The 14106-nt window shown below is 38.0% G+C and overlaps 1 protein-coding gene and 1 long non-coding RNA gene across 6 annotated transcripts; one reads left to right on the top strand and one right to left on the bottom strand.

The window, feature by feature from the left end:
• Positions 1-80: 80 nt before the first annotated feature.
• LOC131536573 (epithelial membrane protein 1-like) lies at positions 81-4659 on the bottom strand. The gene is made up of 5 exons (XM_058769605.1): positions 4558-4659; positions 2747-2826; positions 1709-1811; positions 1283-1423; positions 81-863 (listed from the first exon to the last, which is right to left on the bottom strand). Exons 2-5 carry the CDS (start codon positions 2822-2824, stop codon positions 706-708), a joined length of 480 nt encoding a protein of 159 aa, XP_058625588.1. The 5' UTR covers positions 2825-2826; positions 4558-4659; the 3' UTR covers positions 81-705.
• LOC131536588 (uncharacterized) lies at positions 780-13905 on the top strand. Of its 5 annotated transcripts, XR_009270004.1 has the most exons (7): positions 1820-2654; positions 8356-8575; positions 10394-10454; positions 10608-10722; positions 11451-11566; positions 13404-13476; positions 13595-13905. It is a non-coding gene; the product is annotated as an uncharacterized LOC131536588 (long non-coding RNA). The 5 variants fall into 5 exon arrangements; XR_009270003.1 differs by adding an exon at positions 780-905 and having other exon boundaries at positions 2531-2654; positions 8356-10722; XR_009270002.1 differs by adding an exon at positions 785-909 and having other exon boundaries at positions 2531-2654; positions 8356-10722.
• Positions 13906-14106: the final 201 nt, after the last annotated feature.

Raw genomic sequence — 14106 nt, forward strand, 5'->3', positions numbered from 1 at the left:
TTAGCAGATTTAAGGAGTAGTGAGATGTGATTACCCTTAAAGATGCTTTTCTTTCAAATACAATCAAAATGTTCAGCATATATGTCTTATTTATTTATTTATTTAAAAAAAAATCTTATGTCTTTCAGAATTTCTTAAATTATGACCAGAATCGATCACTAAAACACAGGATCATTACCAACTCAGTGCACATCATCAGTGAAAATGTCTCTAAATCTTGGGTCTTATGTGTTGTGAAGTGATTTAATTTAAAAAAAAGCAACATCATAATAATCAAATTGTTATTTCATGTCATGACGGTAATGATATTTCGCAGTGACCAACATGTATATGGGTAAATTGCCCAAATCCACTGTTGGGTGGATCAGATCATTAGTACAGGACACGTGATAAACATTTGAACAGAAACAAATCATCAGGTAGTCTAATGAAGAATCACCCGTAACAAGCTCGATGGGGCTCATCGTGTCAGATGAGCGTGAAACAGCCCGAAGCAATGACTAGACATTACATTTACAACAAAACAATGACAGATTTAAACACTAAGATTACATTCAGCTGTATATAATGGATAAGATATGTTGATCTACAGACGCTTTGAGACACTGGAGGCCGACCTGAGCAGTTCTGAGATCAGAGGATGATCAACAGCTTGAGTGTTTAAACATCTGCTTGTGTGTGTGTGTGTGTGTGTGTGTGTGTTCTTCACGCCGTCTTCTTGCGCAGGATGCAGTAGGTGATGCTGGAGATGAAGGTGAGGCAGACGGAGATCCAGGCCAGGATGAAGGAGGCTCCGTACCAGCCCGAATCCTGTTTATGGAAGATGTCTGTGTAGATGGAGGCCGCGATCATGATGCACAGCCCTGAGGAGCACAAACACACATGAGCTTCACACACTGACAGCTGTAGGTGTGTGTGTGTGTGTGTGTGTGTGTGTGTGTTTCTATTCAGGTGGGGACTTAAACCTGAATACACACAGACTCATGGGGACTCGTGTCACGGTGGGGGCCTAAATTGAGGTCTCCACACGTAAACAAGCTAATAAACCAGTTTTTTGAAAATCTAAAAATGCCTGTAGTCTCCTGTAAGGGGTAGGTTTAGGTGTGTGTGTGTGTGTGTGTGTGTGTAAGGGGTAGGTTTAGATGTAGGGTTGGTGTGGGACTATAGAATATATGGTCTGTACAGTAGAGAAACCATTACGCCTATGGAGAGTCCCCACAAGGATAGCTGACCAGACGTGTGTGTGTGTGTGTGTGTGTGTGTGTGTGTGTGTTACTCGTACAGGCCAGCAGCTGGAAGGCTCCAGTGAACAGGAAGCGTCTTCCTTTAGGTAGTGCGTAGAGCTGAGCCACGAACACGAACAGGCCCAGGATGCAGAAGATGCACGCGAGCACAGAGCTGGCCTGGACCGCCTGCAGATAATCTGAAAACACACACAACACCTGAGTGTCTCACAAACCACCGAAGAGCCACTGCAGATACACACAAAAACTAACAGCAACAGGAGTCAACAGCAGTTTAAAAGAAGCATTCGAGAAAACCTGCTGTTGCAAACTTTGTGAAATAGAGCTTAATGTGGATTAGGAAAAGTAAACACAGCACAACAGCATGAAATGGCAGCCAGTTGTAATACATTTGACTTTAGAAATGAGAATGAGATTTCAGACCTGAGAGATTGATTAACTGATTAATATGCATGAGTTCTGACCTTTAGGATAGTGAGCAGGAATCTCAGTGTTGTTCCAGTTTCCACCACTCAGAGTCCAGCGAGACCAAATATCAGTGGACAGATCGTTGTTCATCCACCAGGCCTACACACACACACGACTATATCAGCAAACATACAGTTCACTAGCTCAGCTCTAAATGAACTTCTGCCGATTATACAAATTAATACTTTTATTCAGCAAGGATGCTTTAAATTGATCAAAAGATGGCGTTACAAAGTATTTATATTTCAACAAATACAGCTGCACATCACAGAAATAAATTACAGTTTAACAGATTCACATAGAAAACAGCTGCTTTACATTCTAATAATATTTCACAATTTTTACTGTATTTTTGATCAAACAAATGCAGCTTTGGTGAGCAGAAGAGACTTCTTTAAAAACATTAAAAATCTTACAGTTCACAAACTTCTGACTGGTAGTGTATATAACTACACTGTAAAAAGTGATGTTGACTTAACTTTAAAAAATTGAGGAAACCAATTAACCAAAATAAATGGTCATTTAAAAAAATAAGTGAATTGTCAACTTCACTTAACTTTCTTTTTTTTTATTATTATTATTTACTTAATAATTTTAAGGCAACAGGTTTCCTACATTTTTCAATTTTTCAAGTCAACTTATCACTTTATACAGTGATGATAAACTTAAAATTTTAGTATATTAAACCATAATGCTTTATCAATGAGTTCAAGAAGCTTTGAATATCTTTTAATGTGAAGGTTCAGTCGTATAAGTATTGTTTTGTCCTGTTGTGTAACGCTTGCTCAAGGTTTATTTTGTGCTTAATTCTCCCACAGTTTCCAAACACTGCACTAAATGCGGACATTATTGTGTTTGGACTCCATTCCTGCGAGTGACGCATGTTCCTAATCTGCTGTGATCACGTGTTTGCCTGAGGATCCCTGCCTGGATAAAGCTGAGGTAAGAAACTGTTTGATTAGAAATGAACGAATAATTCATGAGCGAGGCCCCGCCCCCGGCCCCGCCCCCTGGCTGTGATGCGTGTCACTCACGTTATGGATGGTGGCGGTCAGCAGAAGACAGATGCAGGCGATGTGGAGAAGAAAAATGGCAGCAAGTAACAGCAACATGACTGACAGAGAGAAAAAACACAACATTATCAGAAACTTGACCTGAACTGATCTGAATAATGACAGTATAGAGCTGCTTTATAGCTGAATGGAGTTCGTTTGTGAATGAATTGTGTGAAACTGACACTGAACTGACTGGAGCTGAATAACAAAAACATCCAGTCATCAGCAGAGCTGATTAACAAACGAGGTCCTTAATTAACTTTCACCGGCCCACCGCTGGGCCCACTTCTCAATCACACGATTTAAACAGTAATATCTTAGTCTAAACCTAAAGTAATCTTGACAAACTCTAATATGCAAGAAGAGCACTCATCAGAGTTAGAGAGCGAGTTCTGGCCTTTACTTTGATGCACATATAAAATCATGAAATATCATCATCATTAAAAAAACTCATGTCAAGTGTTCATAAGATAACACCTATTCTATTTTTTGAGATAAAAAGGTCTGAAAGTGTTATTAAATATAAAGAATAACAATAGATTCTCTATGATGGGATGTGGCATGAACTATAATGCAGGGTTCTCACCACATGTTGTTATGTGTTTGCTAGAGGTTGAATTGAAATCAAATACTGCCATACTGCCCTTAATGCTTCTGAATGTGATGTCTACTTCATACATATAGAGAAAAACATGTTTCAGATCACGCACGACACGCATGGAAACGGGGCGCCCTTACACGGTTACTAACGGGGTACTGCACCCAAACAATACTCACTCAAAGCTCATTTTTTAAGATATCAACCTCAAATCTGGAGCACCGCTCATTCAGATTTGTCAGGATTTTAAAGCAGTTTTAGAGTTCAACGTGTTTTGTAAAATATATATTTTAGATAAAATATGAGTTTTTACATTTGATATTTTCATAAACTTAAACTTGTTATCATTTTTAGAACTTTTCTCACTTCTATAATAATCTACCAAGTGTCTTCTTTAAAAAGAGAGCAACCAAGCATTCGAATTTTATAGCAATTTAAGTTGGAAATATCATTTTCAGCTCTATGCTCATAAAGTGACACTGAACAGATTAATGGACTTTACATATGAACTGAATTGACATGATCTGAATAACCACACTTTATTGTCTGGTTATTGTCCTTTTGGTAGCACTTTATATTAGGTGGCCTTAACTACTATGTACTTACATTTAAATTAATCATTTGGTACAGTGCACTTATTGTGTACATACATGTTCTTACATTGTACTTATATTGTTAATAATACCTTTCTGTAATTAATTGATAATTACACTGTTGACCCATCCCTTAAACCTGCCCACACCACTTAACCTGTCCCTAACTTCACCCGTATCCCCCTCAACAGCAGCAGAAGTCTTCTGCAATACAGTATGAACACAATAAAGAAACAAAACAAATGTGACTTGAGTGAAGTGTAAACGCTTGACAGCTATTTGAGGTGGTTTGTTAAACGCGTTTGAACAACAGCTCATGAAACCTGTGTGTGTGTGTGTGTGTGTGTGTGTGTGTGTAGCAGCTATGAATGAGCGGATCCAGTGTTTTCTCAGCTCGATGGGTTGAAACTTGTCTCAGCATTGCACAGAAATGCCACTCCCTCCTCTCAACCCCTTCAGACACACTCATTCCTCCATGTTCCTCAGGATTTATCATATTTATACAGAAGAACAGCAGCTGAGCTGTAGAAACCCCACACAAACTAACACCTAACAGTTTGTTGAATCCCCTGAACAATGTGAAGAGTTTCAGATCTTACCTGCAGAGTAACAGAAGGCTAATCACTGGACGACAGCAGCTTCTCACTTCCAGATGTGATCTGTGTGCGACTGTAGATCTCTACACTGAGCTATCAGTGCAGCTGCTCTCTGCTGGCCCCGCCCCCGCCCCGCCCACAGCCCGCCCCTCGCCCCGCCCCTCACTCTCATTCCTGCAGTGTGTGTCTGTGTAAGGGTGTGGCGTTTGGGAAGGTCCTGACAAGCCCTTTTCCCGCCGGCTCTCTGAAAACTCTGTGAAAGATAACTTTACCAGTGGCTGGCTCTCTCTCTCTCACACACACACACACACACACACACACACTCTGAATGCTGCTCCTCTGTGAGTGTGATTCATGGGTAAACACTTTGTGAATACAGATGCTCCACACCCTCTGACAGACCATCACTCAAACACTGCTTAGATTTACATCGATTTTCTATCAGGTCAATGATATTTAAGGCTAGATTTACACCGAACACATCTTAACTAGTGAGGAGCATTCAAACGCTTGAAGTGTTTCACAATAGAAGTGAGGACATCTGGTCCAAAACAAGTGTAGTCAAAACACACACACACACACACACACACACACACAGCTCCACTGGCGGGATCTCAATCAGTTCCAGCTGAAGGACGCGAGACGAGCGAAAGAGGTTCATTACATCACTGGACTGGCCACATGCAGCTGATATTTCGCTGGTTTTCTGAGAAAAAGATCGGAATGATGTGATTTTACGATTAAAACAGGAACACATACTGTATCTGCCAGCGGGGTCCAGAACACGAGCTTCATTTGAAGGGAAACTAGCCGCTGTCTCTGCTGTTGTTCGCGGTCAGAACTGACCGGAGGCCATATAATCCTGGAATCATTTCATTTTTGTGAAATTAATATACCATGTTTTTCTATTTTTGTATAAAATGTTAAAAAAAAAATTATAAAAAAATATTTTATATGCAGTATTTAAGTTAAAAATAGAGCTAAAGTATTTAAAATGCATTTAATTGAGGCAGATTTGTTCCACCTTATGTAAAAAAAAAAAAAAAATAGAGAAAATCATCTGTAGCACACCATAGTGTACACATTAGATGGCTGTATAGCCCATATATATATATATATATATATATATTCTGAGAATTGTTTCTAAACACATTACAAATGTTAGAAATGTATTGCTGAAACACATTACAAAGACCCTGAACTATGTAGCACTGAATTGTGGAGTTAAACCGTTAAACAGTTTTTCACCAATTCTGTGTTCAGGATTTTTTGGGCGGGGCTAAAACGGTGGCTCGATGACGCAATGGAGCCACCGCGCATGGCCCCGCCCCTAACACTATAATAACTATGTTGAGAGGTCAAGCTCTTAGTTCGTCTTTTTGAATGTCTGTGATGTTAGATATATAGATTCTAGGCAGGGACGGTTCTAGGGTGGTCTTAGCCCAGAGACATCAATATGTGGCAGAATATATACAATTTAAAAACATGGAGCGTTCACAATTCGCATCTAGAAACGCATGTGCTTGTGCTCTCGTGGTGTGTGCCGTTGCTAAGCAACCATGAGCCACGCTCTCCTTGACGACAAGAAGGTTTCACCTCACTGCAGCGCTGCCACGCGTCTATAATTAAATAACGAACTTGCACGCTCAAACACGTATAGCTGTATAAATCCAATTAAGCTACTAGAGGTAGCATCAGTAGCATCCGGTCAGGTTGTAGCGGTATTTGACTTTGAGCGAGACGGCCGCTTTCCCGCGAGTGGGCGTGGTTTCAGCGCCGACAGCGGACACGCCCCCCGCGTCTGAGAGCAGAGAGTCCTGCTGATTTTTCCAAGATTTTGATAACTTATTTTAGTTACATGGCGGTTTTTTTATCATTCAGATTTGGCTGGGTGGTTAATAACACATTTTTCTGTTGTGTGACAAACTCCGAATACTTTAATATCACTTTACACGGACTTTAAGTTTTGTCACCCCTTCATTGCTGTGCACTTTTTTCTGTATTGTGTCTGATTTGTAGATTGTACAAAAAAACCCCACCTTTGTATTTTCGTATATATTTGCCCTATTTTCACCGAGCGAAGTTTCGTACCATTCCGACGAAGTAGCGATTTTTAAAATTTCCAAACATCTTCTCCGTCTAAAATGACCGAAACACCAGCAGGTTAAGATTTTTTAAAATCAGTTTCTCAGGAAACAAGACGTCTATGCACCTCGCATCGCTATTTAAAAATGTTTGTACTAGAAAACAAGACACGTTTATTAAAGTTTTTCAGATTTTGGGAAAAGAAACCTCTAGATTCTGGTTTACTCAAGGACTTGACTTTACTTTAAAATGACTAATTTGTGTCTTTTTTGATTTCGCCAGTAATGTGAAACGCCCTGCACACACATCCCAGAATGCCGTTCACTGACAGATTGACTTTAGGTTGTGTTGCACATTAGGACTGTGTTTATTCTAGCGTCTGCTAGGACTGTCCTGATCTTCATTACGTTTGGACTTTCATTAGCGTCTCTTTGGGAAACAGTTTGAGGAAAAGAGCTGTAAATGCGCTTCAGATTCGTCTGAGAATTAAAGCTGGTGAAAATGTTTGGTTCTTGCTGATGTGTTCATATCGAGCGAGTGGTTTTATTCGGCTAGACATTCCAAAAAATACCAAACACTTCAAATAATGATGGATAGCGCCTGGTTTTTCAGTCTTTGCTGTGGTTTTTTGTGAAACGTGTTGCTGTGAGTTTAGTGTTGGACTCTGAGCGAGGAAACAAACACACACCCTGTGTGACAGACACACACCCAAATCAGAAGAAGAACAGAGAATTCAGAATGTTGTTCAACCAGATTTCACCTGCAGGACAGTTACAGCCTCACCTGTGAACACACACACACACACACATGCTCACACATGCACTCAATAACGTCTTTGTGCAAGAACAACAAAGTCCTACAACAACCGTGTGTTTAATCTGTCATGATCTGTGTTCCAGTGCCTCCTATTATCCACCTTCTGTGTGTGTGTGTGTGTGTGTGTGTGTGTGTGTGTGTGTGTGTGTGTGTGTGTGTGAGGAACATCAGACAGCATTTTGAAATGCATCTTTATTGTTGAATGTTTGTGTTGAAATCTGGATGGGAATGTTATGGACACTCCCATATTTCAGTGCTCAAGCTCACACACACGCACACACACACACACACACACACACACACACACACACACACACACACACACACACACACACACACACACACACACACACACACACACACACGCACACACACACACACACACACACACACACACACACGCACGCACACACACACACACACACACACACACACACACACACACACACACACACACACACACGCACACACACACACACACACACGCACACGTACGCTCCTGTCTGTTTCTCACACACTTTGAAGGCTAAACGGAAAGCGTTTAAAGCACCTGTAGTTCAGCCAGAAATCACAGCTCAGTCATAATCATGTCATTACAGACCTGTATGCCTTTCTTTATTCTGTGGAACACAAAAGCAGATATTTTTGAAGAATTGAGATCCAAACAGCATTGTCCCCCATTGACTTTCATTATATGAAATTTGCTTTACTTGACTCTTTTCCGTTGGCTTGTTTGAAAAGGAATGTAAGCTACTGTTACATAACTTTATATCAAGTGTAGTGATGTTCTTTATCATGTTATTGTCTGCATGACTCAGAATACTGATTATCATATTTCATTGGTTGTGTAGCAGAAACAGCCACAGTCTCTCTCTCTCTCTCTCTCTCTCTCTGTGTCAGTGTCTCTCTCTCTTTCTCTCTCGATGGCATCCAGACGTTCATTTTTGGCTCCAGAGTTTGAAAGAAAACAACTGCTGTTGCTAGGCAACCCAACATGCCGTGAGTCACCCGGGCGCGCCCTCCACACAAACACACAGCCGCTGCGTCACTTCCTGCTCCCGCGCGTGAGAGAGAGAGAGAGCGGATGCAGGAGTCTCTCGGAATGAAACAATGAGTCACAGTGAGTCCGGTTCATACAGTGTTACACTTCCATCCGCCGCCTGTGATGTGCACAAATCATTGGTGTTTGAAGGAGATGTTTTTATTAATTTATTTCGTCTCCGTGCTCGTGCGTGAGTCTTACTTCAGTGTATCTGGCGTGAGTGACCGCACACCGGGTCACTCTGAGAGAACAGCGCTGCCGCCCTCCAGCGGCCGGACCCGGTACTGCACACACTCCGCCGGTCACGTGTTTAAACCAGTCTCCTCTGATCACCAAGCCTGCTTTTATTTGATACAAAACACTGCAAAAAGATTACATATTGAAATATTTTTACTATTTAAAATAACTGCTTTCTATTTGAATATATTTTAAAATGTCATTTATTCCTGTGATTTTCAGCATCATTACTGCAGTCTTCAGAGTCACATGATCTTCAGAAATCATAATAATATGCTGATTTACAGCTCGAGAAACATTTCTGATTATTATTATGTTGAAAACAGCGGAGTATTTTATTTTATTTTTTTAGCTTTCTTTGATGAATAGAAAGCATTTATCTGAAATAAAACTATTTTGTAACATTATAAATGTCTTTATCATCACTCTTGATCAATTTAAAGCACCCTTGCTAAATAAAAGTATTAATTTCTATAATTTATAATAGATTTATTCTATAATCTATATATATATATATAAAAAAAAAAGATACTGACTCCAAGGTTTTGAATGGTGTAGTGTATAATGTTACAAAAGCGTATTATTTCAGATAAATGCTGATCTTTCTATTCATCAAAGAGCTTCGGTCACAGGAATAAATTACTCTTGAACAGATATTCACATAGAAAACAAAAATAAACAACTGTTGTTGTTTTTATCTGCCAATTTGATTTGCTGTCTTGTCAACAAAAAGAGCAAATAAAATGGTTATTGTTACAATTAATAAAATAAATCAAATTGAATTGTTAGCATTGTTGTGATGTTGAAGTCTGTGTGTGACTCCAGCGCATCACCACAGATATTAAACGATTATATCAACTCAATTAAAAGCTTCTCAAGGCGTTTATGAAGAACAATGAAAGTGTAAAAGATAATATATATATATAAGTAATATATAACCTACTTTAAAAGCATGTATTTTAACCCACATAGCCTATGACAGCCCACAATATTACATAAATAATTTAAAAAATATATGCCACATAACATTCATGAGTCTTGAAATACCATTATGATTAGCTTCCCAAGGAGCAAAAAGCCACGTGATATGAATTAGGCTATATTCTCAAGAGCTGAATAAACTCTGGAAATTAGGCATTCAAACCAACCGCAGCCAATCAGCAAACAAAAAGCATTCACGTTAATTTTTCTAAACAAGAAAAAGCATACTGTGATAGTTCAGAAAAAACGTTGGGTTATTTACTGTACCCAATATCTGGGTTAAACATGTTGGGTCGCTTTGTTGGGTTATTACTATGTTTATTGGGTTATTTCAACAACAACGCAACCAGTTGGGTTAACATTTAAATCCCAACGGTCGATTGGTGCAGCTGCGACAGATGATACAGTGGTAAATTAATATGTGTGCGTAATGTTTTTCGTTACAAAGTGTCTTCATGCCCTGACACAATAATATTTCTGTTTTTCCTACGAGTTTGTTTACATCTCCTCTGTTGACTGAAACTTTAATTAGTTTTTTCTGCACTCTTGACTAACGACACGAGCGCTTGTAGCAGATCGATTTCAAACGTATAAAAAACGTTTTCCTTACTTTTTCTGTTCGTCTCGACAATTTTGGGGATTTTTTTTTTTTTACATAACTTACATTTCCGATATTAGGCAGAAGCGCTCACCTTGAAGACCAGCGGAGCCTCTTTCGTGGTGTCCACTCTGAGTGAAGGTATGGCGCCATTTTATTCAAATGTAATGTCCTTTCTCCAGGAAACTACAGTGTAAAGTTAAAACACTACGAAACACGCAGAAATTAAGCATTTTATTCTCTCTAAGTTGCTGGTTACCAGAGCAATCATGTAGTGATTATTTTCACCAACAGAGGGCGCTGCGAGCTACACTGATTACACGCTTCTTCAGCCACGAAGAACTGAACATGGAAGAGAGTGGGGCATTGTTATCATCAATTATCAAAAGATACCGTTATCGGTTTCAAGGTATGGTCACACACAAACTGTTAATGTTCAATTAAATTAATACTGATTTTGTGTACTATATTAGGGTCTGAACAGGATGCTGGATTTTATAAAATTTTTACTATACCACTTGGATGAAAGTGCACTCTGATGTGGATAAATGAAAATACAACTAAATAATTGGACATGCAACTATTACATTTTCAGAATGTAATTACATTTTATGCTAAAAAAGAAGCTTAAATGCAAAATAATAAGGCTAATTAAAGGTGAATTTCCAAAAACAAACAATCACATTTGAAAAGTTAAAAAAGTTTGTATTATATATGCACTGCATGTAACAGTTTGTGAAAATGAAAATATGATTGTACACTAGAACTTGTTTAACATATTTGTTAAGTAGTTTATATTTGTTTTATTTATCATGTTCTCATATTTATTTTTGTAATGTGTTTGTGTGAGGTCATAACCTTGTCATAATGTAGTACTGTTTTAATCTGTTTGCTATTTGGAATGATTTATGTTTAATATTTTTCATAGTGTGATTTTTGGTGTACTGTATTAAAACCAGTTAGTTAATTAGAATAATATATGGAACCCACAAAACCATAAAAAAATGCATGTCTCTGTTTTTCAATTGATAGATAATAACAAGTGAGATTTTAATTATATTTTGAACACTGAAGTAGGAAATGTAGTCATCTTATGTTAATGTTTGACTTTAACTTCCATTTCTTTGTTAATTTTAGATTACTCTGGACTAAGGTATATTATACCCACATGTCAGTGATAGATAGACTTTGAGCTCTAAAGGGCATGGAGAGATGAAGAGAGCCTTGGTTGGATCTTCTGGATGTTTCTTCTGGTGAGAAAACCCTGCTCTGTATTTCATGCCAAATTGTAATATTTTACATTATGTACTGACAAGCACACCAACACACACTTAAAGGGTTATTTCACCCAAAAATACAACTTTTGTTCTCATTTACACAAAATGTATATTTGAACACAAAATATATATTTTACTTTCATAGTATTAATAAAAACACATTCTACAAAATCTTTTGTGTTCAACAGAAGACAGAAACTCATACAGGTTTGGAACAACTTCAGGTTGAGTAAATAATGACAAAAGTATTCCTTTGTGCAATTGCACACAAACAATAGTACTGTGACGGTGTTTTACATAGCTGAGTTAAAGGAGAAGTTCACTTGCAGAATAAAAAATTCCTGATAATTTACTCACCCCCATGGTGGCCAATGGTATGAAGGTCCAAACTACAGTTTAAGTGCAGCTTCAAAGGGCTCTACATGATCCCAGCCAAGGAATAAGGGTCTTGTCTAGCGAAATGATCAGTCATTTTCTTAAAACAGTAAACATTTATATACTTTTTAACCACAAATGCTCGTCTTGAACTAGCTCAACCTCACACATTACATAATCACACATGCATGACATTGGTGGAAGTACCGACCCAGTGTTTACAAAGTGAACGTGCAAAGAAAATCAAATGCCCTTTACAAAAAAGGTAAAACAACAATGTTGAACGATTTTGAAGTTGGAGGAGAAAATGAGATGGAGTTTTTCGCCCTACCCTAACTTTTTGAACCGGAGTACACACATGAAGAACTAACCACACGTGACCTTTTTTCAACATGATTACATAATGCGTGAAGACATACATGCGCATCACAGAGCTAGTGTAAGACGAGCATTTGTGGTTAAAAAGTAGATAAATGTTATTTTTTTTAAGAAAAATTATTCTTATTGTTCAGCTGGGATTGTGTAGAGCCCTTTGAAGCTGCATTCAAACTGCAATTTGGACTAGAGGTCTGCATTCCCGCGGCCAGATTTCTTGCGACGCGGGATTAAATTCCCGAATAAAACGCGGTTGCGGTCGGTAACTCTGGTGCAATTTGAACGGGAGCGGGCGGGTGCGGATATAACCTCGCGGGAGCGGGACTTAAAAAACAGTCCCGCGCAGACCTCTAATTTGGACCTTCAACCTGTTGGCCACCATAGAAGTCCACTATATGGAGAAAAATCCAGGATTGTTTTCCTCAATAAACGTAATTTCTTTGTACTTAATTTGTATTCTGAAGTGGACTTCTCCTTTAAGGCTGCTTGTGCCAGCTCAAAATTCTCTTTATAGATGCAATGCAGCATAAAAGGTAAACTAAATTCCAGCTCTGACCCGTTTCATAATCTGAGTATGCACTTGTAATTCTGTAAAGGCATTTATGCCCTGAGAGGCATTAAACAGTATTGTAAAGACACATAAATGCCACTTTCAGAAGTGCTTTTGTGCCATCTTTATAGTGTGAATTTGGCATTAGACTCTAGATCATGTATGAGGCCACAGATAACCACAGCCTGCTGATATAGAGTCTAACAGCACGATTACGAGTGATATAGCTTTTACATAACTAAAATTTCATTCAGTATGTCATTGATACACTCACATTACCACCCACTAGTTTAACAATGTAACATGCAGAAAGAGTTCAAAATTCACACACCTGTCTACAATGATACAAACACAACTCTTGTAACACACGGCTAATCAAATTGATATATAACAGACATTAATCCATTATTACAACAGTAATAAATCAAATGAAAAACTGCTACCATGGCTTAGAAAAGACCCCCTTCCCCATTCTTGTTTGGAGATTAACCCATTGTTTTTTTTCTATTTAAGTTGGTCTTGGAGATTGCATTAAAGTTGCAGTAAAACCCTGCCCGATATCCTCCTTCATTGCCATACAAAGTGGGTAAGTCATTTATCCTTATTATCATTTATCCAAGGCATCATTTATGACAATACATTTTTGGGTATTATTTGATCCGATGTATGTGTGCATATTTACCATTTTAAATTTCTGTTTAAAGGTTGGAACAAATTTCATTCTGTATTTGGAGGAGGAGGAGCAACCAAGGCAATTCCCTCATAATCAAGCCTTCATTATTGTGGGAGAAATGGCACTGAAGCAAGGCCGTCTTTTTTACAAGCAGTTGATACATGCTTTAAATTATTTTACATTTTGAACATTGAGTATCCCAAACCTGTTGCAGCTGTAATTGCATTGTCTGTACTAGCTTTGTTCTGTTTGTTTGTTTGTGAATTTATATTTATCTTGTAAACTGAAACAATTGCATATAACCTAATGTGATAAGGAAATAATTAATAACACAATTTCAACCAGTCATTTAATTTAATAGAAGTATTTGCAAATGTAATGTAATGGAAATAAAGCATTTTCCATATATTTGTATGCTGTACATTATTATTTATTTACATAGCAATAATAAGAATGATAATAATAATAATAATAATAATAATAATAATAATAATAATAATAATAATAATAATAATAATAATAATAATAATAATAATAATAATA

The sequence above is a fragment of the Onychostoma macrolepis genome, chromosome 03 (assembly GCF_012432095.1).
Source record: "Onychostoma macrolepis isolate SWU-2019 chromosome 03, ASM1243209v1, whole genome shotgun sequence".
NCBI classification, from domain to species: domain Eukaryota; kingdom Metazoa; phylum Chordata; class Actinopteri; order Cypriniformes; family Cyprinidae; genus Onychostoma; species Onychostoma macrolepis.